This window comes from Ambystoma mexicanum, chromosome 2p (genome assembly GCF_040938575.1).
Source record: "Ambystoma mexicanum isolate Mex_15411 chromosome 2p, UKY_AmexF1_1, whole genome shotgun sequence".
In the NCBI taxonomy this organism is placed as follows: Eukaryota; Metazoa; Chordata; class Amphibia; order Caudata; family Ambystomatidae; genus Ambystoma; species Ambystoma mexicanum.
Genome location: NC_090923.1, coordinates 344,092,276 through 344,119,165, shown reverse-complemented (window position 1 = coordinate 344,119,165; position 26,890 = coordinate 344,092,276). Strand labels below are relative to the sequence as shown.

General features: G+C 45.1%; 1 protein-coding gene across 1 annotated transcript in view; it reads left to right on the top strand.

Annotated features, from left to right (window-relative positions):
* Positions 1–26,890, top strand: part of DNAH12 (dynein axonemal heavy chain 12) — a 3,791,933-nt gene that overhangs the window by 1,449,001 nt on the left and 2,316,042 nt on the right. Inside the window, exons 33-34 of the mRNA XM_069643677.1 lie at positions 13,882–13,965; positions 14,074–14,262. Coding sequence (XP_069499778.1) covers positions 13,882–13,965; positions 14,074–14,262 — 273 coding nt within the window. The remainder of the gene's footprint in view (positions 1–13,881; positions 13,966–14,073; positions 14,263–26,890) is intronic.

The following is a 26,890-nucleotide window of genomic DNA, read 5'->3' as shown; positions in this document are numbered from 1 at the left end:
CTCGAAGTATCTTTTAATTTAGCTCTGCTTTCAGACACTTTAATATGACTTACATGTGTAACTATGCTATTTTATCAATAAGCAGCGTGAGTTTCTTCCTCTGATGATTTCCCTGGGATCATCTAAAATGCACTCATGCTTGCTTTTAATTATGCACCCAAACGGTGCTGTTCACGAATGTTCCCTGCCAAATGAAGACTGCAGCCTAGGGAACTGGGATGTTGCTCTAATCTTCTGGATGCATGCATGGACATACCGTAGTGCATTGTAATTTCAGCAATGATCTCTTTGAATATTAGTAGCAACAGCTGCCTTTTCTGTTGCTTGCAGCAAGTCTGTTCCCAAATGTAGGTAGCCTTTAATTTAACGTATATATGGTTCAGAATGCAATATATTATTTCCGAGGAAGTTGGTCACAACACATAAACTAATATCTCATATAAATATGCTCTTCAACTCGAACATTGAAATCATTCTTCAATCAAGTCCAAAAGCTGAGTTTTCCACAATTAAGACACACACCTATCCATGGATCCCTTTGTTGCATAGCAGTGGACTGTGGCAATATAAATTTCATGTAATTCAAGTCACCATACAGCACTATGGGGAAGGCAAGGGATTTGTAATCAAGCTCCAGACTATTTTAAAAGGTCACTCCTGTTCGATTTCTATATGTGGATATGATTGTTTCTTGATCCCTCACCTCAGCCCTGACTTCTGGAAAGTTGGTAAGCCATCTTCCTAACCATCACCAACTTTGTGTTGTTGGGGTCATTTTACTTTCAACATGTACTTCCCTCAGGGATCTATACCGGTCTGGGTAGGCATCAATAGGTTGCTAGTTGATATGTAAGAAAAATAGGTAGCTAAGGGCTTTGGATATTTGGTTCTGTACTGGGTTACAAAATTCGACAATTGCAAACAGTCCATATATCGGACAGCTGGTCTTCCTCATGTAAAATAAAAAAAACAGTAGACCAAAACTCAGCGCCCAGACTGCTCCTCAGGCTGAAGATTTGACCATATCTTTCCAGAATCATGCACACTTCATTGGCTTCTCATCAAGAAGAGTATACATTTCAAAACCATTTACATTGCCCACTGTTCCTACCATAGGAAGGGTCCCCTTTCTTTCATTAGGCTGTTCCAACATTACAAGACTACCAGGATTCTGAGGTCAAGCAATGCTGCATTAGTCATAGTCCCGAACTTCGATAAGAACCAAAAGGAAGCCTCCTCATTCGCTGTCCTGGCCACAAAACCCTGGAACATCTCACTAAGACATTTCAGCATGGATGAGAACCACCTGACATTTAGGAAACTGCTCAATACATGGCTCTTCAACTAACCTAATCAGTTGAAATAGCAACTAACTAATAAATAAAAGACTTATGGAGGTCACATCACATAAACTAGTATCTCACAAAAATATGCTCTTCAACTCAAACATTTAAATCATACTTCAATCAAGTGCAACAGCTGAGTTTTCCAATTAAGACACACACCCATCCATGGATCCCCTTGTTGCATAGCAATGGACCAGGCCGCATTCCCCATGCATAAGGAAGGATTAGACAACCAAGGCATTAGGATTAGATTAGACAAACCACTAGCTAAAACCCTGGCATCTGCTAACAAACGAACAACTAAAAACTGGCCCACTCCAACCACCACCAACAGCCCCCCCGCCAAAACCAAAACTACAGCTAGTCCCACCACACCCGAGAACAACAAAACTAGCCTCAAGGGTGGCCTAATAAACACTAGATCGCTAGTTGCACACGCTACAGAGATAGCAGACATCATCAATTCTCAACAGTTAGACCTCCTAGCAGTCACCGAATCCTGGCTACACGCCACAGCAGGACCCGCCCCCTCACTGGCCATACCTAACGGATATACCATATTGCGATCAGAGAGAACCGATACTCGGGGTGGAGGCACTGCACTCATAACGAGAAACAATCTACCTTGCAGTCTAGTGCCATCCCCGGTCATCAACTCATGTGAGCTCATGACAGCCAAACTAAACATAAACAACACCCATACCCTCACAATATACCTGGTCTACAGACCTCCAGGACCCATTGGGACCTTTGAAGATGGCATATCTAATATCATCTCGAATAACCTAAAAAATTCCTCTCAAGTCCTACTACTAGGCGACTTGAACTTAGGTTACAATGACTCCAAAGACACACATGCATCCAATGTGGCTAGCATCCTAGCGGAACAAGGATTTACCCAAAGTGTGCTCTCCCCCTCACACAACAAAGGCAGAACCCTGGACTGGGTAGCAGACCACAACTGCAACACCACGATAGCCTCCATATCCCCCCAGATTAGGACAGATCACCACCTCATAACTTTTACCCTAACTACCGCCAAACCCACCTTGGCACCCGCACCTTTAGCGCCGTCCATCCCTACCCGGAACAAAAAAAACATCAACTGTGACAAACTGCTACCCCTCATCCTCCCCACACTCAATGCTATCCCGGAAAATCTGAACCCCGAAGCTGTGTTTAAGGATTTTAACCACACCATTACCACATCTCTAGACTCCATCGCACCACTCAAACTTAGACAAAGCAAACCCAAAGCCCATCTCAATTCATGGTATACCCCATACCTAAAATCATTGCGCAAACAAAAAAGGCATTGTGAGACATCCTGGCGAGCACAACCCTCTGACGAAAACAAAGCCAACCTCGGTTCCATCACAGCCCTATACAAAAAAGAAATCATCCCAGCTAAACGCAAAACTTACAACGCCAGAATTGCCCAAGCCAACTCTAGCATGAAAGAACTCTTTGTCATTCTCAAAGAGCTAGAAGCACCCATCCCTGTGCCAGACAACTGCATCAAAGACCAACTCTGGTGCTCCAACATACAGCAAGCTCTAGCCAATAAAGTCACTACCCTTCAAACAAAAATTGCCAAGAAAAAAGCCACCCTCTCCGGCAACAAACCCATTAACATCAACCTAGAGCAACCAAGTAACCCTACCAATCACCCCAGATTTAAGTTCTCCAAAGTCACCATAAAAGAAACAGAAAATACTATACCATCTCTCAAACCCACCAACTGTCAAGGCGACTTATGCCCCGCTCAACCTCTAAAAGATGCAGCCAGAGATCTAGCCCCTTTTATCACGAAATGTATCAACTCATCCTTCTCCACCAATACCATCCCATCCAACCTCAAAGAATCATGGGTGCTTCCTCTACTGAAAAAGCAGAACCTAGACCCACTAATAACCACCAATTACCGCCCGATCACTACAGTGCCTTTTCTCCTAAAGATCTTAGATAAAATGGCATACTCCCAGATACAAAAATACTTAGAAACCAACTCTCTACTAGGAACCAGGCAATCAGGCTCCCGACCCCAACATGGGACAGAAACAGCCCTCCTAGACCTTAAGTCACAGATTGATGAACTCCGGGATGAAGGGAAATCAGCCCTCCTACTCCTGAATTTATCAGCTGCCTTCTACCTGGTCGACCACAGAGTCCTATGCAGCCACCTGGACTCGGCAGCTCACTTCTCCAAAGAAGCCAAAGCATGGATACAATCTTTCCTAACCAACAGGACTATGAGAGTCTTCTCTCCTACGGCAGCAGCCAACCCCATCCCCATAACTTGCGGAGTGCCCCAGGGATCTTGTGTCTCACCCACCCTCTATAATATCTTTACCAAGCCCCTTTTCGATAATCTGGACCTTCTGGGTGTCACCTACACTAACTATGCAGATGACACACAGATTCTCCTACCGCTTACCGGTGATTACGACAAGGGTTTGGCCTTGGTGAACAGGATATATCTCATCATCCAGGCATGGATGGCCACCCACGGTCTATGCCTGAATGATGACAAAGCAGAGATCATCATCCTGGGCACTCCCTCGACCCTAAAAAAACTCAGCCCCGAATACTCAGCATTTAACATAGACAATAATATTATTACTGTCGCCAAGGAGGTTAAAACTCTGGGTTTCTATTTGGACTCCACTCTCTCCTTCAACAAGCAGGTCAATGCCTTGGCCTCGGCCACGGCATATACATGCAAGCTGATTAGAGCTGGCAAGGCCTTCCTGTCACAGCACAGTTGCATCACCCTAGCCAGGGCCCTCATCTTATCGAGGCTGGACTACTGCAACACTCTATTCATAGGAGCCAATAAACAAACCATCAAAAAAATCCAACTCCTACAAAATAACGCGCTGAGAGCAGCCCTAGGTATCCCTAAGAGGGCCACATCTCTAATACCAGAAGAGCCAACAACTGGCTCTCCACTCACGATAAAATAAAACTAAAAACTGCATCCCTCACCCACAAATGCTTGAACATTGCAGCACCCCGCTACCTATGCGACAGATTCACCTTGAAGCCTACCACAAGAATCACCAGACTCACCAATACCAACTACCTCTGGGTCCCCAGATACAAACATGCCAAAATCTAAGGCAGCAGCTTCCAGGTCAATGCAGCACTCCTATGGAATTCGCTACCATCCCCTCTAAGAATCGATCAAACCTATCACAAGTTCCGCCAGAGCATCACTAGTTGGCTCAAAGATGCCGACATCTAGGAACATACCCGCTGACTCTGCCCGCATCTCTCTCCACATTGCAGGCACCAGCAGCACCAACTAACTACATTGTAAATCTATGCATGCCACAATGTACCTGCCTATATATATCGTAACCTTATTGTGCCAACATGTAACCAATCGGCGCTTGCACACAAATGTATTCTCATGTTGTAACCAAACCTTGAATATCCTTATGCCTTGCGCCTGAATACCCACCGGTCTGGAGCGCACTACAAATAATAAACTAAACTAAACTAAACCAAGATGCAGAAAGTGACCCAACTATAATCCCACCTCCTCCTCGCACCCCTCTCTTCCTGCAACTAACTTCTCACTACTAAAGGCTTGCAACTTTACCTCTCGCTCACTCCCTATCAGATGACCATTTAATTCTTGTTTTCCAGACATACTAAATCTTATCCTCCTTCTGTCAACAAAATAAACAAAACAAAACAAACTAGACTCACCGGAGGCTGCCCTCACGGCCTACTTGCCATGCTATATAAACCTTCAGAAGTACCTAGAGACACCAGATCAGCGCACGGATAATGGATACTTCCAACCTGTACTGATTAATGCTACAGGTTTTTCTGCATCTACCTACCCAGTGTACACTAAAACCACCCAAACATCTCTCTTACAGAGGCATGCACAGTAAGCCCAAAATCATTGGTAGATGGGAGCTGTATAAGACTAACTGCCTTAGCTTACATTTCTAGTCCCTCAGATGTCCCTTTCAGCTCCACTGGCCTCCTGAGCCCTAGCCTTCAGAAGGGCAAATAATGCAGATTTGTATTCCTGAATGGTAAGCCATCTGCCCATGTCCGATTTAAAGAAAGAGAGGTAGCATGATCTTTCACCTTAGCTTTACTCTTGCTAGGGGTTAAACAAGAACACCTTCCTTTTAACCATGTACACTGTGTTGCAGATGAAATAGAACGCATGATATAGAAGTATATTTCAATGTCTTTATATAGTTATTGTGAGGATCGGGGTTGGGTTAAATGCCAATGTGTATTAGGGGCAGTATATAGAAAATAAAGTAAGGTTCTATTCGAATAATCTAAACAGAAGGTGTCAGGATGAGTTAAACCATACTTCTTTACAAGTCCTAAATGTAATATGGATACTGGTCTTCCTCTATTACTCTTCTCCACGTGCAGTCTCAGGGTTGTACCACCCAGCATGCTTCTTGACACATTCTCTGGGATATAGTGCTCAGCACGTTTTCACAGTCACAGAATTTCTCACCTTCTTCAGTCTGGGTCACCCTCCTGGGCCAATCCTTTCCATTCATCTCTTTCTTGGGAGTCCCAGGTCTCTTGGCTTCTGCTGTCGGCACAGTTTGTCAAGGTTCCTTAGGATTTCTCAGTCTCACTTTCAAACCTTTTAGCCATGTTAGGTCCCAAAACTCCCTTAGGCTACCTCTGCTTTCTGTACTCACCTTCCCTTATTCATCTAGCGCCTCCTCTGCTTCACTCCTGCTTCCCTTCTCCCTGATCTTTATGTATGGCTTGGGTCAAATAGTGACTCCCTATTTGTCTGGGGCAGCCACGGGTTCAGTAGCAGAAAGCTCATAGTCCAGGCTCGGTGGAGAAAATATAAAAAATGCATAGTGGTCATTTTGTATTAATACCATGTGCTCTGAGCTGTTGTGTGTATGACAGTGTGGTTTTCTCCCTCACTGCTGTTTCTGGGTAAGAGGTGGTGATGCTGTGGGTGTCTGGTGTTTCTCTTCTAGCCTGTGCCCCGTGGATTTTGATTTTGGATCCATAGTTGTTTTAGATTACAGCGCAAGTGTTTCTGTCTGCAAGCCTTTCTATTAAATGAGGAGGGGGCAGTTTTTCCAGCTAGATTTCCTAGGTTGATGAGGGGAAGGCACTGCTATTGAATGAGGGGGGGGACAACTGCCTGACTTCAGGCATATCTTGCCCCTTGTCCCCAGGAAATACGGAAGATGGTCTGATTAAAATTTAAAGGGATTTCTCAATCCCTGGCTTCCTACCAACACTGCCCCCCAGATTCTGACTGTGGGTAAGGGAAGCAGAACTATGGTTTGGGATCAGGATATGAACTCTGTCACAGCTACCAACTATGTTTTAGACATATATCAGTAGACGTGTGCAACATACGATAATACATTAAAACATGAGCAGAGTCACACTTAAGGCATAGATGGATGAAATAGTATGTGGATGGATGACATATCTTTGACCGCCGACTCCAACTTTAGTGCCTTTGGTCTTTCTCAGAAGGAATCGGTACCTAAACACTCAAATGGCCATTTACTTGACCTTATATTTGCCACCTCGGATTTGGTTGATGGCGTCGCCTTTTCTTTAGTCTTGACGGATTATCATGCAACTACCTTTAATGTGATTGTGCCTTTAGGAATCCTTTACCAGATTCCTCCTCCTCCCACATATACTTCTAGTAGTTAGACACCTTTTAAGGAAAGTGTTTAAAGTTTATCCCTTACCAAAACTCATACCATGAAATCAGTGTCTGATCCTCCCATGGCCTATGTACAATTCTTACATTGTCTTAAGGGGAATTTAGAAATAGTGGCCCATATGGCTATAACCTCAGGGTGCTGCTATATCTGGCAAATAGTTAACTCCACAAATGAGGGAAATTAAGCAGATAACTCGGCATGTAACGGAAATGGTGGCAGTGTTGAGGTGCCAAGGCCATGCTGGTCTGTAAAACCCAATTTACCAGCAATAAGAAAGACATTCTCCAGTGGCAACATAATTAACATTCCCCTAGAATGAATAATTCATCAACCAACAGTTACGAAGTTTTGCCTATTACGAGGCACCTGTCCTTTCACCTGTCATGAGCTATCACTATAACTCCTTCACATTACCATTGTGACAACATCCTTCTTTCCTGATAAAATTCAAACCATCAGAAATACCTGTTGTGGTCCAAATCTCCTCATCCCCCTGTCCCTGCCCTGCTCAAGGGCCTTTTCTCTTACCTTCTACAGGTTTCCCTAATTGACCTCTTGCAGAGAGTTCCTGCCTACTGTAGTACTTATGCTTATTAAGCAAAGGATGGATTCCACTTGTTCCCCGCTCAGTCAAAGTTATCAAGAACCATTCTAATGTTCTTGATAAAACTCTCACTTGCTTCCCGAGAATAGAGAGGAAATAACTATCACCCAGGGTCTTAGGTTGGCTAGTGTGTTTCCTCTGCTCAGCGCCCTAGGTCCCAAACAATCAGTCCCCCATCTCCCTTTTGCCGCTATGATAATATGATTGGACCTTCATAAATTCATCTCATTTTCTTGACCCTCAGCAGACTGGTTTCCAACCCAATAGAGAGACTGAGCCAGTCCTTGTTTCGATGCTTGGTCGATGGTGCTACAGTAGCCATGATTTTATTAGACCTATTGGCTGCATTGACACCATCCATCACCAGATAAATCTAAGGAATGTAGGAGTGAAGAGCTGGATATTTTCCTTGTTTCAGTACTTTCTGATGAATAGGGCCCAGAAAATCATGCTTATACTTTTGTCTCTATGGCTTATGAGGTGCTTGTCCTTCTTACTCATTCTCTTTAAAGTCTTATTGCAGTCTCTGGCCAGACTACTCATTCACACAGGTTTATATTCTATCCTTATGCACAGGACACACAGATCTTTCCCCGGCTAGAGGGCAAAGTTGCAGAAACAGTGCAGAGGTTTCTATGCTGTTTGAGTGAGCAGATTTAAAACAGAAGTATTAATGCTTGAATTTCCTCCTTCAACATCTGGTATAACACCTTTTGCCCATCTGGGAATGGTACCTTGCCTGCACAAAAGCAATTAAGAATCTCGTTGTTAGTTGTCTCTGGCCCCACAAATAAATGTAGTGCTCTATAATTGTTTTTTCCACCTCAAAATGTTATCTTATAATGCCACCTTCTTGAGTCTGCTTCAGTGGCTAAAGATATTCCATCAGATCCAATTCCAGACTCTGTGTTAGGACATTGGGCTCTGTATGTTGTTGGTCCTTGTTTATGTGTTTATTTTTGTATTTGTATAGCGCAGTAAGCCTTGGGGCATCAAGGCGATGTTACATGATCACTTACTCAAAAGAACTAAGTACATACATGTTTGTATAGGAGGTTGAGCAGATATCATTGAATAAGTGATTTACACAATGCACAAATCGGATAAAGTGAACAATAGTGTTTTTAGTGCTTTTCCGAAAGCCCAATAAGAGTGTTCGTCTCGGAAGATGGATGGGCGAAGGTGCCAATGTTTGGCTGCAATGGCCGGGAAGCTAGAGCCTCCAGCTTTAGCCCGTTTAAATTTGGGCTGGACAATGCAGTGGGTGCAGGCTGATCTAGTAGGTCTGGTGGAGGAGACTTTTGTGAGCTTTTGAGATAAGTAACGAGGGGCATCCTTTGATAGGCACCTATGCGCAATGGACAATGTTTTAAAGAGGGTCCATTCACGAATAGGAAGCCAGTAGACTTTATTTCGAGCTGCAGTGATGTGTTCTAGTCTGGGGATGTTCAGGGGTGCTCTAAGAGTGCTGTTTTGGACACCCTTCATCTTTCGATTGTAGTCCGAGGTACCTGCAAAAAGGGCATTACAATAGTCAAGCCTGGATCCTATGGTGGCTCTGGCAATTGTCAGGCAAACTGTCCGGGAGAAGGGTCTGGAGGTATTGATTAGTTTAGTCGTGTAGGCAGCCGAAGAGGAAATGGCACCGACATCCTGTCTGGGAGAAAGGGAGCCATCTAGGTAAACTCCAAGCGTTTTCACAAAGGGTGACACTGGGATCTGAATGCCATCAATCTTAAAGGAGGAATATTGTGGGTCCAGTCTTTTGATCATTGATAGTGGCCCCATCAAAAGAATCTCCATCTTTTCTTCATTCAAGCATAGCCGGTAAGTGGCCATCCAGGCCTGGATGGTCATGTAGACAGAGTTTAGGGTAGAGGAGTCCTTGTGGTAGTTACTAGAAAGGGGAGGATAATTTGAGTATCGTCTGCATAGTTTTTGTAGGATATGTTGATTGAGTCCAGGAGCGCAAAAAGTGGGATTGTGAATATATTATACACTGGATCCTCGAGGTACCCCACAGGTGATAGGTGCGCGGGGTGCGGCCATTTTCTGAGAATACTCTCATGGATCTGTCCCCTAGGAAGGAGGAAATCCGGATTGTGGCCTCAGGGGAGAAGTTTGCAGAGGTGGAAAGGTGGTGACCCAGAATTTTGTGATCCACCAGGTTGATGACTGCTGATAGATCAACCAGTAGCAGCAGGGCTAGTTTGCCTTCATCTCTAATTTCGCCAATCTGAATTCTAAGGTCAAGTAATGCTGATTCCATCTCATGACCTGGGTGGAACCCTGACTGGCATATTCCTAAAATGTGCTTTGTTCTAGATGTCGTTGGATTGCAGACAAGCTGCGCTGTCCAGAAATTTTTGCAAGTATGGGATGGTTGTGATTGGGCAATAGTTGGTTGGGATGATAGGGTCTAGAGTAGGTTTTCTGATAAGGGGGAGCACCCAGGCTTCCTTGAGGCTGGTGGGGACTATACCAGAGGAAAAGGAGGTAATTGATGAAGGCAGCAATGAGGGCTGCTAGGATGTTAGTGCAGTCTTTGATAATGTCTCTTTTACATCAGCACAGTTTAAGACCTTTTAAGACTTCAACTCGGAGACATTGGTAATGTGGTACTTGGGGAGATCTTGAGGGATCCTGGTGAGGGTTGGAGGAGATGCCGGTAAGGCTTGCCAATGCTTTAACAAGGATTGTTTGGTATCAATTATCATGTACAGGGAGTCAGCTTTAGTGAGCATGGTGTCTTGAATGTTGGTGCACCATGCAGCATCTTTGGATATAGTGTTGGGGGGGGGGGGGTTGGTACGGTTTTTTAGTTCCCTAAGTATAGTGAATATTTCTTTGGTGTTAGATTTGGCCTTGGCAATGCAGGCATTGTATGTGCAGGATTGGGCAGAGAGGATGGCCTTTTTGTAGTGTTAGGCGGCTGTTGTGAACAGTAACTCTTTGGCTTCTGAAGGTGATTTCTTCCAGTTCGCTTCTGCAAGCCTTTTGTTGGAACAGCGTGTTTAAAGTTCTGGTGTGAACCATGAGTTTCGGTGAGCAGATGGTTTGAGTTTGTGGTTTAAGCGGAACATAGTGTTAACCGCAGGGGTACGGATTTTGCCATCCAAGTTTGTAAGTGTATTGGGGTCTTTGTTGAAGGGGGAGCCAGGTAAGAGTGAGCTGAGCAGGGGAATGAGGCATATTCTTGGTGAGGTTTCTGGAGCTACAAGCAAGTGTGGGAGGCAACGGGATGGTAGTGGGTGGCGAGTGCGTAGTGGGTGAGATAGAGAAGTGTATTACGTTGTGGTCAGACCACGGGCATGGGGAGTTGGTGTGGCTAGCCACCTGACAGATAAGGTCCGCGATCCAACTTTGTAGGCAACCTTTGTTGTGTGTAGGGGTGCTGATGCATTGTTGAAAACCAAGAACACGAAGTGAGTTAGAGAGAGATATGGCTGCTGGGTCATTAGGGTCATTATACCCTAAGTTGAAGTCTCCCAAGAGGATAGATTTCAGGGTGTAGGAGGTTCTCCTTAAAGGACATGACTATGCCCGGAGGACGATATATGGTGTGAATGGTGATGCTATCAGAGTCTGAAAGGCAAGTTTACTACTTCAGATGAAATTACAGCATTATTGACCCCTTGTACTCTTCACCCAAGATCCCTTTTCTTATTAAAGAGCCACCACCTATTGAAAAAGAGGCAGGTTGGATCTCTTTCTGTACTGGTTCCCCTTGCCTACAATACTCTTCTACTTGACTTATGGACCAATTCTGTTAAGTTCTCCTTCAGACTTAGCCTTAAGAACTACATATTCAGACTCAAATTTCTTAAGGTATGATTATGTTAAGCGTTCTGTGGGGTATGTTTGTCTACATTTCACGATTTGTTATCCGTGCCAAGACACCTCAGGAAATAATCAACACAGTGCTCTATCCCAAGGTATTGCCACCTATTCTGGCAGAAAGAAGAGCCCGGGATTTTATCACAGGGTGTCTACCCTTTCCATTTCCGTGCTTCTACAAACAGAGGACTTTGGTAAAATATGGAATAATTCTGTTTCAGATCCCCCACCAGGACCGGCCCTGCTTCTGTACCCCTTAGTAGTAACTCGCAACATATCTCATAACTACTGGGCTGAGCATGTGCTTAGAGGATAGTTTGTTCGTGCTGCATGTATCTGGTAGGATCTGTCTCTTGTGTGTGCAGTGCCTGCAATGATGCCAATCCCATGAACTACTTGCCATGTACAGTAAAACCCCCATCAGTATATTGCAGCATCCTGTCTGGGAGATCAAATAGGCAAGCCTTTTCTCGTAGTCTCAACATTCTGTGCAGCTCCAGTGTAGATCATTCCTACACATGCAGGGAGATCTACCCCTTAAAACTGTTTATTGTTCCGAGTTCAAAATGATTTGCCTGATCCGTGTACTCAGCAGGCTCCACTTGAAAATGTTTTTAGAGCCAACTTTTAGAACCCCATGATGACTGAAAAGCATCCTCCTAGCAGAGCCTACTTTTTGTTCTGCGTACTCTCTGTATATGAGAACAATGCATGCTAAAAACAACTCTACACTCATTATTGAGGTGTTCCTGCTGTTCACCTAAAATATAGTGATGTCTTCCAGTTTTATTTCCAAGGCCGAAAGCAACTTTTGTTAAAAAAGGAATGCTGTACAGACTTTGCCAGAGCATTTTGAACACGTTTGCAGGACTTATAATTTGTCAAACATACTATAGATAAAGAATAGACAGCAAATAGGCAAGTACCATGAGCAGGCACATTAACCTATTTAACAAAGAATCTGAATATATTGCACTTGGGCTAAACAACCACTGCAGCTTTTCTGAGGAGCTTTTGCATGATTGAAATTGCCAGGCTACCAGGGTTCAAAACACATGTATCCACATTCAAGCTATTGGCTTTTCGTGACACATATATAATAATACTTAGCTGGTTTTAGAAGTTCTGAAAAGTATTTTCTGCTATGGAGTTCTACCACTTTTCAACTCTGTGTTGTGGGAAGGTGTTGGAAGAAGGGTAAATATTTCACATTATTTGGTAAAAGTGATATAGGGTACCTGTCTGTATTTATGGAGCTTAAAGAACTGTGGTGTGTGTGGGCTACCATTCTGCCCTTCCAAGGCTACCTCAGTGCTTATTTGGAACTACCTCCCACCCCTAACTCAAGATGTAGTGGGATTGAGGTGTTGGGGTTTGATGGTTGTAGTTAGCGACCTGGTTGAATCAGTGCTTCAATTTTACTTTTACTATATTCCAATCCTAAATATGTGGAGATCATACAAGTTTTTAGAACTGGAAATTGAGGTGAAGAGGAGGCAGAGATCTCCTGTGTTCTGTTTTTGAAGCCAGCAAAAAAAGAAGGCAAAGTAGTAAATGAATGTTTAAATGTCCGAACCAGGTGACATGGGGGTGGTTGGAGGGACTCTGTGAGACGTTCAAGAACAATAAAAAGACCCATAGCAAGTTTAAGAATAATTTTGTAGCTCCTCTAACTGGATATCTTTTTAAACCATGTTGCAGTCTAAGGATGTCTGACTTCCTGGATCATGTTTCTTTAATGGATCTTTAGCTTTTTACTGGAAATAAAAACATCAAGAATGCGCTTAACTGAAGCACTGGGCTGGGTTAATGTTAGAGGTGGGTGAATAACTGCACAGCACAGTGGTGTAGAATCCTGACAACAATTAATAGTTTAACACACTTGAAAGGTTTGAATGGGCTCCTCTTCCACCTACACATATTTTATGGACAATACTTCTTCTGAAGATAACTTTAATTGACAAACATAGCTAATGTGTAATTTTCCTCTGCATAATATAGAATATATCTGTTAGTCCAAATTAGAGAGTTTGCCCTGCACTTGTGCCCAGCATACCTAGTTGGTGAAGTTATGAGTTCAAGCCCTCAATCAAAGGAGGGAATACATGCCTTTAAAAGCTCCACACCATACTGGAGTTCAGGATTCAATTGAACTGATTACAGCATACAACAAAGCAGGCTTCAGATCATTTGAATCTGATGGATCATTGGTGCACTGGAGTTCCCTTATGGCCCAGCAGAATGGGTCAGCACATACAAGAACATAGTAGGCTTTCATAAAGTAGCAACTAGAAAACATGATGCTATAGTGGTGGGAAATGTTTCTTGGCAGTTTTATAAATGTCTTGCGAACACTTCTTAAGAAATTGCTGTCCTAACTTTTTTACAGCTTTGCCTGATGAGTGGAGAAATAATACAGATGTCCTCTCAGATGAGCCTTATTTTTGAAGCAATGGATCTTGCACAGGCATCAGTAAGTTAGATACCTAATATATGGTGGCCATTGTTTAAATGCTAATCGTCATATGACTTTGTATGTTACAGGTGACGTCAAAGATTCTCTTGATTTTTTTTGTTGCAGCCTGCCACTGTGAGTCGCTGTGGTATGATTTACATGGAGCCCTCACAGCTAGGTTGGATGCCACTCGTAACATCTTGGTTGAACACACTTCCAGACGTCTTGAAGCAAAAAGATAATTTTGCTCTACTCTCAGATCTCTTTGAGTGGCTGATCCGCCCTGCTTTGAGATTTCTTCGAAAAAGTTGCAAGGTTGGTAAACCTATTGAATGATTACAAAAAAAGGGTGCAGTGTTCTAATAGCTGTTTGTGAACCGACGGCTAACGTTATCATTAAAAGGCGATTTAGTAAATCTAAGAAAAGGTCAAGTAAGAATACATCTTCATATAGATGTACATGTATAGAACCTGATCAGCATTGTGTCTTTCAATAATGGCATACCATTTTAAAATTCCCAGCTGCCTGCGCAGACCCAGGACTTTCAAAACTTTAATTGAAATGTATGCCGATTGGGTTTCCCCATAGAAGCATATATTGTCCGATATCAACGGTTGTGCTGGATAATTGAGGTTGATGTGAGGTATTAAGAACGTGGATTGAGTTCAACTACGTTTTCCAACCATTTCAAAGTTCTGCAAATGATTGTTTGCAACTATATCATAACTTTTAATTTGAAGGCCTCTCTCCTGGGGGGCAGCATTACATGTGTAAGAGCCTCTAAGGCGCTGCACTTTGGCTCCTGCAAGGCAGTATGGGAGTCTGCAGGAAGAGCGTTTTACTACTTAATGAGACAATGCCCTTTGCATTGCAGTCTTCACTGTCTAACATACATAGAACCAATGGTAAAAGGGGAGTATATTATTTTCCTAAGACTTCATTGGATTTGGCAAAGGTAAGGCATTGAAACAGTCTCACCCCACTACTGATGATGCATTGAACTTTGAGAAGTGATTTACTTGGACAGTTAAAACCGGCGTTAAAGCAGTAGCATTTCTAAATAGTGACTGCCATTTCTAAAGAGGGACTGTTGCATGGATTGAAATAAATGTTTGTAGAGCAGGAGATCATGTTAGCCTCTTGGTACAAGACATTTTTCAGTGACCAGGGGCACTTTCAGTACAACATGACCTGCGAGAGATGATCTAAGCAGCATTTCAAATACCTCCTTTTATGCATTAAAGGACTACGGCGCTTTAATACCTTCCTCAAATGCAAGCCTACCTGGCATAGAATGCAGTGTGATTTTGAAGTAAAAGTTATTTATGCAAGACCATTATTTAATGCTCTGGCATGCCTCTTAATTATTCCTCTTTACGAGAGCTAGCCATGCACTTCAGACCGGCAAAAGGCAATTTTTAAAACTAAATATTTCCTTATTGGCATTTATCAAGCATTTTCAAACAACCTCCCCACCCTCTGCACCCCTCTAGGCCACCTTAGGAGACTGCATAACCTATCTATAGAATTTCGAGTCCATATAGTTTGTTTATTGTTGCATCAACAGTCACTCGATGTCCAGCACCCGAACATTTTGTGGGCACCATTGTTGTACGAAATCAGTTTTCAAGAAAAGGATAATTTCTCGCCATTCCCTCTGGAATCTATCTCTCTCTCCTTGGATCTTATAAGTAATCCACTCCATTGCTGCTATATTCCGCAGTTTGTGAAGCGAACTCGCCGCCGTGGGTGGGCTTTTTTGTTTCCAGTCTTTTGCGATTACCATCCAGACAGCTATTAGTAGGGTTACCCGTGCTCTTTTCTGTGGCTTTGAGATTATATGTTGCTCTGGATCTACTAGTCCGCATAGATTCTCGCCTAGAGAGAGAGGCTGGATCTCCGGGACTATTTTCTGCAGGAATCCTGTAACTTCTTCCCAAAACCCCTTAATCTTGGGACACCCCCACCATATGTCTCCAGTCCCCAATGCCCTTGCACCCCCTCCAACATTCCGAAGAAGCCGAGCCACACATTCTATGTAATCTATTAGGGGTGTAGTGCCACTGTAGCATCATTTTGTACCAGGCCTCCCTTAGCTGTAGGGACCTGGCCAATTTCGGGATATTCCTCAATAGTTCTTCCCAATGTCCAACCGGGACTGTTTCTCCCAACAAGCCTTCACAGGCTATTTGGTACGCCCAAATCTTTTGGCCTGGGCATTCTTGCAGTATCATATATATGCCTGCTACAAAGTGTTTATGCTCCGTGTGAGAGGTGACATATGTCTCAAATTTTGTTAGAGGCCGTATTGTTGCTTGGCAGAACTCCTTCTGTCGTAACCAATGCCTCAGCTGTATGCATTCATATCTGTTGCTCTCCGCTACTCCTACATGTGTCTTACAGTCCTCAAATGAAGCTATATCCCCCTCCCACACCATATCTCTAGTCTTTATGCACCGACTTTCTTTCCACTGAGTGAATGAACCCTTCACAGTACGTGGGGTGAAATTCGAATCGTCAAACATGGGGTTAAAGGGCGACTGGATAGAAGATAAATGTCCCCTTTTGATCCACCTATCCCAGATATCACACATTGTACGCTGCTGCGCCTGGCGCTCGGGGCCTGTCTTTCCCATGGAGCCACAGTAAGCCAGCTAACGAGCATCCCGCTGCTGCTCTATCCATCCGTGCCCAGATTTTGTCCATGCTATCTGAGAACTTTTCACGCACGACTCCCAATTGGGCAGTCTCGTAATAACGGTGCAGATTTGGCAGCCCCACTCCACCTCTCTGCCTTGGGGTCATCAGGTGATCAAATGCCTCTCTCGGGCGTATACCTTGCCAGACAAAACTATATATTAGTGTGTTCATTGCTTTAAAAAAGGCTTTTGGGACCGTTATAGGCAGTGCATGGAACTTATATAATACCTTCGGAGAGTCACCATCTTCACCGTATCAATTCTCCCTAGCCATAATATCCACTTAAGGGTTCACTTAGCATAGTCTGTTTGTGTCTTTTTAATTAAGTCTGGGTAATTAGCTTTATACAATGCTGAGACTCTACTGGTCAGTTTTATCCCTAGATATGTTCTACTACCCCGGCGGAATGAAGGGGTGAACGTCTCTGCAGCATAGTAATAATATTTTTAGGTATTGCCACCTCCAGCATTTCTGATTTACCCATATTTATTTTCAGTCCTGACAACCCTTCTTGTTCCTTTAGAATTCCCACTAGGGCCGGGATGGACGTAACAGGTTCTGCTAGTGTTAACAGCATATGCCAGCCGTTTTATAGGTTTTCCCCCCCAAATGGGACCCCTTTGATATCCTGGTTCTGTCTGATTGCATCCAACAGGGATACCAAATAGATGGCATATATATGAGGAGACAGGGGACATCCCTGGCTGGTCCCATGCTCAACACTTTATAGCGTCCGAGATGTGAGCGTTAACTGCCAGCCTAATCGATGTGATTCTATAGTTCGCCTCCACCATTTGAATATATCTTTGCCCAAACCTCATTTGTTCCATCCCCTGAAATAAGTACGGCCATTCCACCCTGTTGAAAGCTTTTTCAGCATGTAAAGAGATCAGGGTGGCCGGGACCCGTTTTATTTCCACTTTTTCTAATAAGTGGATCACCCTTCTGGTATTGTCTCATATTTGTCTTCCCGCTATGAAACCCAATTGATCCTACCATATAACCCCTAGGAGAACCCCCTTTATTCTTTCCGCTAGAACCCCAGTGTTTATTTTAGCATCTATATTTAGTAATGCTATGCTCCCATATGACCCGCAACTTGTAGGGTCTTTATTTGGTTTTTTAAACAGAACTACCTTTGCCTCTGTCATTGAGCGAGTCACTCCTTCGCCGTTCTGAAAGATGTTATATAGTTTTGTGAGTAAGATTTTTAATTTGTTGCAAAATGTTTTGTAGAAAGTCTGAGTGTAGCCATCCGGGCCAGGTGACTTATTATTAGGGAGGCTCTTTATCGCTCTTTCTACCTCTTCCACTGTGATTTCTCTTTCCAAGCTTTCCCTGTCTTCTTCCGTTATCTTGGTTAACTTCACCCCATCAAAGAATGCCTGTATCCTATGATTCTCTGGGCGCCTGGAGGAGTATAACTGCTTATAATATGTTACAAACGACTGTATTATTCCATCCGAGTCTGTGACTATTGATCCATCTGACTGCTTTATTCCCCCAACATGACACTGCCCTCTCTTTTACTTCAGTAGCCTGGCATGCATTTTATCTGCCTTATTGGCCCCAACATAGTATCGCTGCTTAAGAGAGAGCACTCTCGGCCTTAGTGGTTCTAAACAGCCTCAGTTGTGTCTGAGCTTCCTTCACTCTGTTATAGTTCTCCCTGTTCTTTAGCTCTGCTAGTTCTTTTTGGGCCTGTCCAAATACAGGCCCCAGATCTTTTTCTAGTTTATCTTTCTCTTTTCGTCTTTGGGCTTTTAAGGAAATCAACTCCCCCATCAAAACTGCCTTAAAGGCATCCCATACTGTACTCGGGGGGAACCCCATGTGTGTCGTTTAGTGTGAAATACTCTGTGATATTACCCATCCCTGTCTCCCGTAGAACATCGTCCCTGATGAGTTCTCCAGGCATTCTCCAGCTCCACAATGGGTTACTTGGTTTCAGCCCCCTGAGGTCAATCTTTATCGGTGTGTGATCTGACAGGGAGATCGGGTCTACCTATAGGTCTGTTAGCGCGCCTAATATTTCTGGTGTTTGCCATACATAATATATTCTGGAAAACATTCGGTGGACGTGGGAGAAACATGGGTACCTGGGATCCTGCCTCTTTTTAGCCCTCCAGAGGTCTCTCGTTGCTATTCCGACCAGCCGATCGCTCACTGCCGTTGATGGATATTGCCCCTTACTAATAATCTGACCGCTCCTGTCCTTCTCAGGATCCCAGGCTATGTTAAAGTCTCCTGTAAGGATGATCTCCCTTTCTGCGCATTTTTCCAATTTCCCCAGCGTCTGATATAGGAAGGCATCTTGCCCTATATTGGGGGCGTAAAGCGTACCTATTGTCAGGGCCCTTTTTTCCATCAGAACCTGCAGAAAGATATACCTCCCTCCCATTCAGATCTGCTAAAGTTTTGATTATTTTTACCCCCAATGAGTTTCTTATGCCCACTAGCACTCTTGCCATTCTATTCCGGGCATTTGCCTATTATATTTGTGCGAACTGGTGTATTTGTTTTTTATGACCATCTCCTTTTCTAATGTGTGTCTCCTGTAGAAGTATTATATCCGTGCTACTCCTTTTTTTCTGTGTGCCTAACTTCTTCCTCTTTATCAGAGTGTTTAGGCCCCATACGTTATGTGAAAGAATTTGCAGCGCCCTCATCATTACTCCATTGCCCTCCCCCCTCTGCCTCGTGTTTCCCTTGTGTAACCATTCGCTCCATATGCACCATATGTGCTCATAGTCTTTTTATGCGGATCCCCTTCCCCCTCCCATTCCTCAACCTTATCCCCCTCCATTCCCCCCTCACTCCTCACTCTGGTCCAGGCTCAGTATCCTAGGATTCATCCTACCAGATGGGAAGCGGCCCACGTTCCTCCCAGACCCTTAAGGCTGCACTAACCTTTTAAGATTCCAAGTGTTGCCCCTCTCCCTCCCGAATAGGTCTGCTTATTCCCAATGGACAGCATTCACTGTTCTTTAAAATGCCATCTGTTTGCACCCTTCTTTTCGGCTTTTGACCGTTTGTCTCAGGCTTCTCCTTCATTTGCTTGTTAGATCAGAACTTTGTTATTTTTCTTTCCCTCTTTGTCTAACTCGGGGACGTTTCAGCTTATCTCCTCTTTTTCCCTTGCACAATACACCATTCCCAAGGCTTTTATCTCCGATGTTGTGCTCTGCGTCATTGATCCTCAGAGTCCATCCCCTCCACTTCCAGACCCAAGATCGCCAGGCCTTCAGCAGATGTGGTGACTCTCTGCTGTCTTCCATCCCAGGGGAATAGCAGGCCAAAGGGGAAGGTCATTTATAGGGGATTTCTTTTTCTCCCCACCAATGTTCTCGTCACTGGTCCAATTGCTCTTCTTTTCTGAAGCATAGTAGCAGCCAGATCTTGAAACGGGCTTACGTGCGTCCCGTTAACCGTGATCATGGCCTGGCCCCTAGCCGCCCTGAGGATTCTCTCTTTCTCTTGGTATGATGCTAATACTGCCAAAACCTTCCGTGGTCTGTTTCTCTCTCCGCTCCTCTTAGGTCCCACCCTGTGTATATGATCTATTCGGGTCTCCTCTAGGGCAATGTCCGACAGCGGGGCAACAAAGCACTGCTGTGCCGTGGATTTCAGGTCTGCATCAGAGTTTGCCTCTTCCAGGCCCTTAATTCTTACACTAGAACGTCTTGAGCGGTTATCTAGGTCCTTGGTCTGAATTTCCAGATTTTGCGTGGCAGAGGCAATTTTCCCCAGTAGTTCGGAATTCTATCGCACTTCCTTTCTATTTCAGGTAGGCCTTGTTCTGCCAAGTCCACCGTGTTTCCCAGGGAGTTAATATCTTCTCTGATTTCTTTCAGGGAGTCTTTCAGCTCTTCCTTCAGGCTTGCCTTTTGTTCCTGGAAGGATAATGTCATCCTCTCCTCCATGCCCTTCAAGCACTTTTACAGGTCTTCTTTACTGAGGGCCATTTTATTCGATTGCCTGGTGTTCCTCACCCCCTTCTGTACTAGCCCGGATTCCCCTGAGGCTGTCTGCGCTGGGGACCATTGCCAACACCTTTGTAACTGCCCTCTCCTTGCGTTTTTCTTAGTGGTCAGCTGCGCCGGGGTCTGCTTCCCTTTTGTTCGGGGCATCTGCGTATGTCCCTGTTCGTATGTGCTTTTCCTTGGTCTTGCAAGTAAGCATGTACCCTGGCGTAGTCCTGTAACTCTGCTTGATTTCTCAGTCGTATATTACAGCCCCTGCAGCATTTAATCTTTCTTTGTGGTATTTTCCTACAGCTGCAGTTATTTATCCTACTCCAATGTACCTGGGTTTCTTTCCTTTGTTGCTATGGGCCCGAGCATCTCGCCCGGTCCAGTGTCAGTCTCGCTTTTATTTTTTGTCCACAGGTTTGTGGTGGTTAAAGTTGGGGGGGGGGGTTATGTGCAAGGTGCCTGGAGCTGTGGGACCCGCTTCTGCGGATGTTTTCACAATGTCTTATTCCTTTGTTAGCCCGTCCCAATGCAGCCCAGGTATCTTCTATTTATCGCCCTCTATGTGAGCTAGCCACTGTGCGTGTGGGCTGATCTTCCCCTGATTGCAGGGCTTTTCCGTATAGAACATCATTTGCCGGTCCCACCTGTCTCTCTGGGATTATATCATACTCTACGTGTATTGCGGGCAGCAGTGGTCACTTCCTTCCCTCCAGGCCTCACATCTCCTGGAGCCTCCACGCCACTCACCTGATTTATTATTCTGCTCTGCGTATGCCGCGTGTCTGCGCTCCTCCTCACCAGCGTACTCTTCTGATGCCAGGCCCCTTACTGGAGTCCCGGCTCCTCTTCTCCTTTCCACTCTTACCACTGCGTGGGGGGGGCAGCGTCTTTTCACCACCTCTATTCAGCCAGAACTCAACTTCTTCCGCTCTGGTTTCTTTGACTTGGCTCTCCTGGAGGGGCTGAACTTTGCCGCTTCTCCCCCGGCAGACCTCGCCTTTCTCTTAGGCCACCTAGCCTCAAATCTACCGTTACAAGGGATCTCCACCTGCTGATGAGCGAAATTCCGCTCCTCTAACTACTCCCAGTCAGCTGTGCTGTTGCCACTCTTATTCACATGAGTGGTGCGAATTTCACATCCCCGTTATACTGCTGGCCTGCGTGTTGCACCTTTTGTGGGCCTCGCCCGGAGCTTGTGAGAGTGCAACCTCACTCTCCAGTGGCCATCTTGGAATCCAAAAAAGGGAATTTTTTATGAGTGTTTTTCTTCTATGCCTCTGTAAAGGAGGTCCCAGACATGACTTGCACCCCTGCCCCTCCTTTAGAGGTACCTGGAAGGTACTCGCCAAGGCACGTGATGTATGAGGAGCAAATGAACCAACCGAGAGTTGCACTAGGACTCTGCCTAGTATACATTAGAAGATCTGTACCTGTTGAAGCGCCCATAACCAGACAACCCTGGGCAGCACGGTACCCTATCAGAGAGCCATACCTGCCACCAATACGAAATGAGGAGTGCCTACATACGGTCCACAAAGAGACCCCAAGAGCCCTAATGGAAGGCCAGTGGAAATGACACAAGGGCCTGAACAGACTCGTGAATGAACAAAAAGTCACTATTGACTAGAACACGCCAACGTAAGTAAATACTAAATAAATATAATGGACACAGAGAAGAGACAATGTTAAAACGTGAGGAAACAGAGCTACGAGACAAGATGGAAGCAACCAATCTGATTAACCGTGTGCAAATAGGCTTGGAACGCAAGATGCTAAGAAATCGATACTGCTTGCAATGCTTAGTAGAATATTAGAAGTGGCATGCGCCAACTATATAGCTACCTCAAGAGACACGTTATACGAGTGCGACTCCATTTTGTAAAGCAGAAATGGACCAAGGCTGCCAAAGGCCTGGCAGGCCAAGTTTCCAAACTCAGCCAGAACAGAAAGGAAGAGCAGAATCGAAACTCAACAGAGAGCGGCTCATGCCTGGGAAATCGAGGTCACCCAAAGAAGGGAGGAGAGCGTCAACTCGCAAGAACCAAACTTCGGAGCATACCAGCTCAGCTTATCGGTGAAGATAAGAGAGGTCCAGGCAGGTGGTAGGGCCGAAGCAGAATTAAATACAATACAAGCTGGAAACTGAAGCAGATCCATGATGAATTAAATACAATACAAGCTGGAAACTGAAGCAGATCCATGATGAACCGACACGTGACCAGCCAGGCGCGAATAGATACCATCGCCTGATGTCATCCAGAACCTAGGATGCCATAACTTTTCCCGATAAGAGACTACAGTCTCGAGGCCAAACCCAGCCAACTAATTGACACATAGCCCTAAGATACTGATTGAAGGAAGGGAGGCAGGGTGAAACTTGGTACACCAGACCCGTAGGTGTCCATTCTGCATGCTGCTAATTAAAATGTGGATTTATGCCTAGGGGTGTAACCTGACCAATCACAATGGAACAAGTTATCTGGAGTCTTATAGATAGTAGAACCAATGAGACGTCGTACTTGTAGTGACGTCAATCACGTGGGATGGGCGTAGACGCCCACCCGATAAGAGTTCTCCAATCCTCATGCCTTATTATCATATACAGATATAGTACCTATATATAAGTTACCTTTCCTAACCAATTAGATTGCATGCCAAGTTTTTGTAGAGTTAGACGTCAATGATGACGAATATTGTCTATAAGAAATGCTGTTCAACTGAAGTTCGGGGTAGTCGGAGCGAGACAGGTGATCGCACTACAGCTGATTCCTATTTGTTTCTCTGTTTGATGTGCTTGCCATTAAACAGACTTCCCTTTGCCAATTTACTGAGTCTTCCTTATGGAGTCGTGCTGGAGTAAGTGAATCTTGCACCCCCTGTCCTCACATGGTGCAGCTATCTTGTCGTACAAGTTCTAGAAGATGAGTGCTGACCAATGGGCCCGTCAGCGAATTCCTCTCCTCCTGAACACTTGGTAGTGTGAGGATGGATTATAGATTATCGATTGATATAGTTATAAGACACCCTTAGACCGAAGGCACGAAGTAACTCTAGGCCTTTGGTAAGATCACGAGTCCTTTCGCCATTCCGGCTGAGTAGACTGAGAAGCTCCCCGTGGACAATGATAGAGTAAACATTTCCAAAATCTGCAGTGGGTCTGAAGGAACCCGCCTTTCCAAGCATAACCCTTCTCATTCCCACGGGCAGCGGATCGGACGAAAACCTTAAAAGCAGGAAGAGGAAGGGGCGGTGATCCCAAAGTTCCAGAGAGGAAACGATGCGATCGGTGAGTGAAGCAATAAAACTCGTTACTTTGGCAAATGTCGTGTAGGCATTAGAGCCAGCAAGGGAAAGGTAACGGAGGGTGGCGGGAAAAAAAAAATAATGAAGTAGCTAGAAGACAAAGAAGACTGTTAGGGAGAATTCTCTGTAAAGGCTAATTTCCCAAACCTAGTGAGTCCCCCAGCAGCTTTGCTGGATTTTTGGGGTTTATTTTTTTTCTCCTGCTAAGAGTGAGACTCTTTTCCTCCCACTCTTAGACATGATTTGAGGTGTTCCTTTGACTTTATATGTGTTCTATGGGCTATGGGGTCCTTTTCCCCATAGGGTTTCATGTGTTTTTGATATGTGGGTTACACAGCACCCTCCCTGCCGTAACCCAGGGGTGTCGTAGCGACCCCCAAATATAGACTCCGTACCCTGGGACTGACTACTGTCTCCCAGGGCATGTAAAGTCACCATTGGCTTTACTAGTCTCAAATTGTGAACAGAACCAGTACAAACCATCATATTGTGGACATACTGGTCGGGGCAATTCGATTGCCCCGGGGTCTGTTGTTCGAGGGGGCACTGTCCATCCCCCCCGACCGAGTTTTGGCTGGTGGTAGTGGATACTACTTTTTATATACGACCGCAAATATATTCCTATGGGATTTTCCCATTGTTCGAGGCTACCACTTTTTAATATAGCCTCGAACATACCGCCGGTTTATTAAATTAATATAAATTCACCGGTTGTTATTTTTTGCCGAAACTTGGTTCCAAAATGGCGTTTGTGTTCGCTTCTGTGACTCCAACCCAAGTCGAGTCCTTTGTTCCACTTTTTGGCGGGCTTCTCCACAGAAGCCTCCAAAAGTGGTGCCACTCTGTCTGGGTACCACAAGGGGTGTGCGAGGGGGTTTAGGCACCCTGGACTGAGTTGCCTCGGCAACTCAAGTCGCACTCTTGTGTGATTGGCCCAAGTGGTGAGCCGCCCGGCTCACCAATTAGTATGTTTGAGTGACAGCTAGGCTGAATGAATGGGGGTTTTCTGCATAAAAGCAGGGCTTTGGGGACTGGAACTTCAGAAGTCGCCACATGACCTAAAGAATCCGAGGAGGGAGAAGCCGATCCGACCTGCAACGACGACACCACCGGTGGAGCCCCGCTGAACCGTCTCACCACTTTTCCCGAAGTTAGAGAAACGTCTTGCTGTGCTGGAACTGTGGAAAATGTTTGAAGAAACAAAGGTGGAAGAACCACCCGCAGACTGGATATTAAATGTATGTACGGAGAGGGGTGAAACACCTACCGCGCCACCTGCCCCGCCTGAGCCAGTGATCGAAGGGAGTAAGTCAGAGGGTATATACCCACTCAGAGAATTTAAGGCAGCTACGGGGTACAGCAACCCGACATATGGATCTCCTATATACGTAGTGACGACATCAAAGAAAAGGAGCAGGAAAGTAATAGTGCCTCCGTAGTCCCGAGGGACAAGGAGAGACACAGTGATGAAGGAAAGGATAAGGCACAGAGTAGTGCCTCTCTCTCTCTCTCTCTCTCTCTCTCTCTCTCATTCTCTCTCTCTCTCTCTCTCTTTCTCTCAATCTCTCTCTTTCTCTCTTGAGAGAGAGAGAGATTGAGAGAGAGAGAGGCAGAAAGGAAGTAGCGAGGTAGCATTTGCAATGGACGAGTGGATGGGAGGTCAGATATTGCTAAACTTGATGGTAAAGGGAGTGATGACATAAGACCGAGGGAATGGTCTGATGAGGTGCAGAGAAAGGAAAAAGAGAAAGAAAAGGAAATAAGAGACGAGAGGGTAAGAAAGAAGGATAGGTTAAGGCGGGATTAACTATATCGCAAAGAGCAAGGAATACCGCTGAGTCGCACACAATACACAGCCTATGAGAAGTACAGGCAGAACATGCTAAAACCAGAGGAAGAAAGGAGAGTGCATGAAAGAAAGGTAAAGAAGCGAGAAGACGAGGAAAGTAGAAGGGCAAAAGAACATAGAAATGAACGGATGAGGGAATTAGATAAGGCTAGAGAAGAAGCGAAGAAGCGAATGGAAACAGATGAGGAAGCAGAATGCTAGTATAGGCAGAGGGCAGGTGATTGAGAATACTTGCAACGGAAGTTAAAAAACCCAATCCTGTTGTAGAATGGGAAGACATAGAAGAATGCTTTCCTGCAAGCGATGCGGTACCAGGTACAAGCGGGACAAATATTGAAGAGGACTTCGACACCAGAAGTATCGGGGAAACGATTGATAAAATCTATGACGAGATGGGGCTGGAACTAATTTCCCAAGGGGGAAGGGAGGATGAGCGCTTAGAGAGCACTTAGCTATATGACAATGAGGATGTCGCCCGAAGTAGTGGGAGCAGGGGACTGTCCCTAGACAGGCTGGAGATTGGGCAGAACGAAGAAGATGCAAGAAGTTGTGTAAACTGGGAGTATTCAGGATCTGCCTCCGGTGGGGAAACGGAGGATGGGGCACATGAAGAAGGGAGACAGTGCGAAGAACGGCTCCCAGGGGACCAAGGGGTGCGATGGTCAGATGCTAGCGGGTCCACAAGTAGGGCACCGAAGTCTGCTGGACAGTCCAGCCGACATTAAGAAACACCCCATGGTCAGAGGGGGGCGCCAGCACCTGCCTATGCAGACAGATTAAGGCATTGGCAGGTAGACGGCAAGGCGGGAATGCCACCCCGGCAGTAGACCAGAGGGCTATGGGGAAAGAAAAGGACTGTTCTTTCCAATTCCCGTTGCTAGAAAAGGGGGGAGCAAGACCACAATATATTCCATGGCCACACATGGACCGAGAGAACCTTAAAAATAAACTTCCAATGTTGACATCGGGAGCCGGAAAGTGGATACATGAGTTCGAGAAAATGACGGGGGTGTCACCTTAGCTATAGGGGACATAAAGGGCCTCCTAATCGCCATACTTGGTGAAAGAGCTGATGATGTATGGAAACGGACAGGCTACCCTAGGGTAACCCTAACT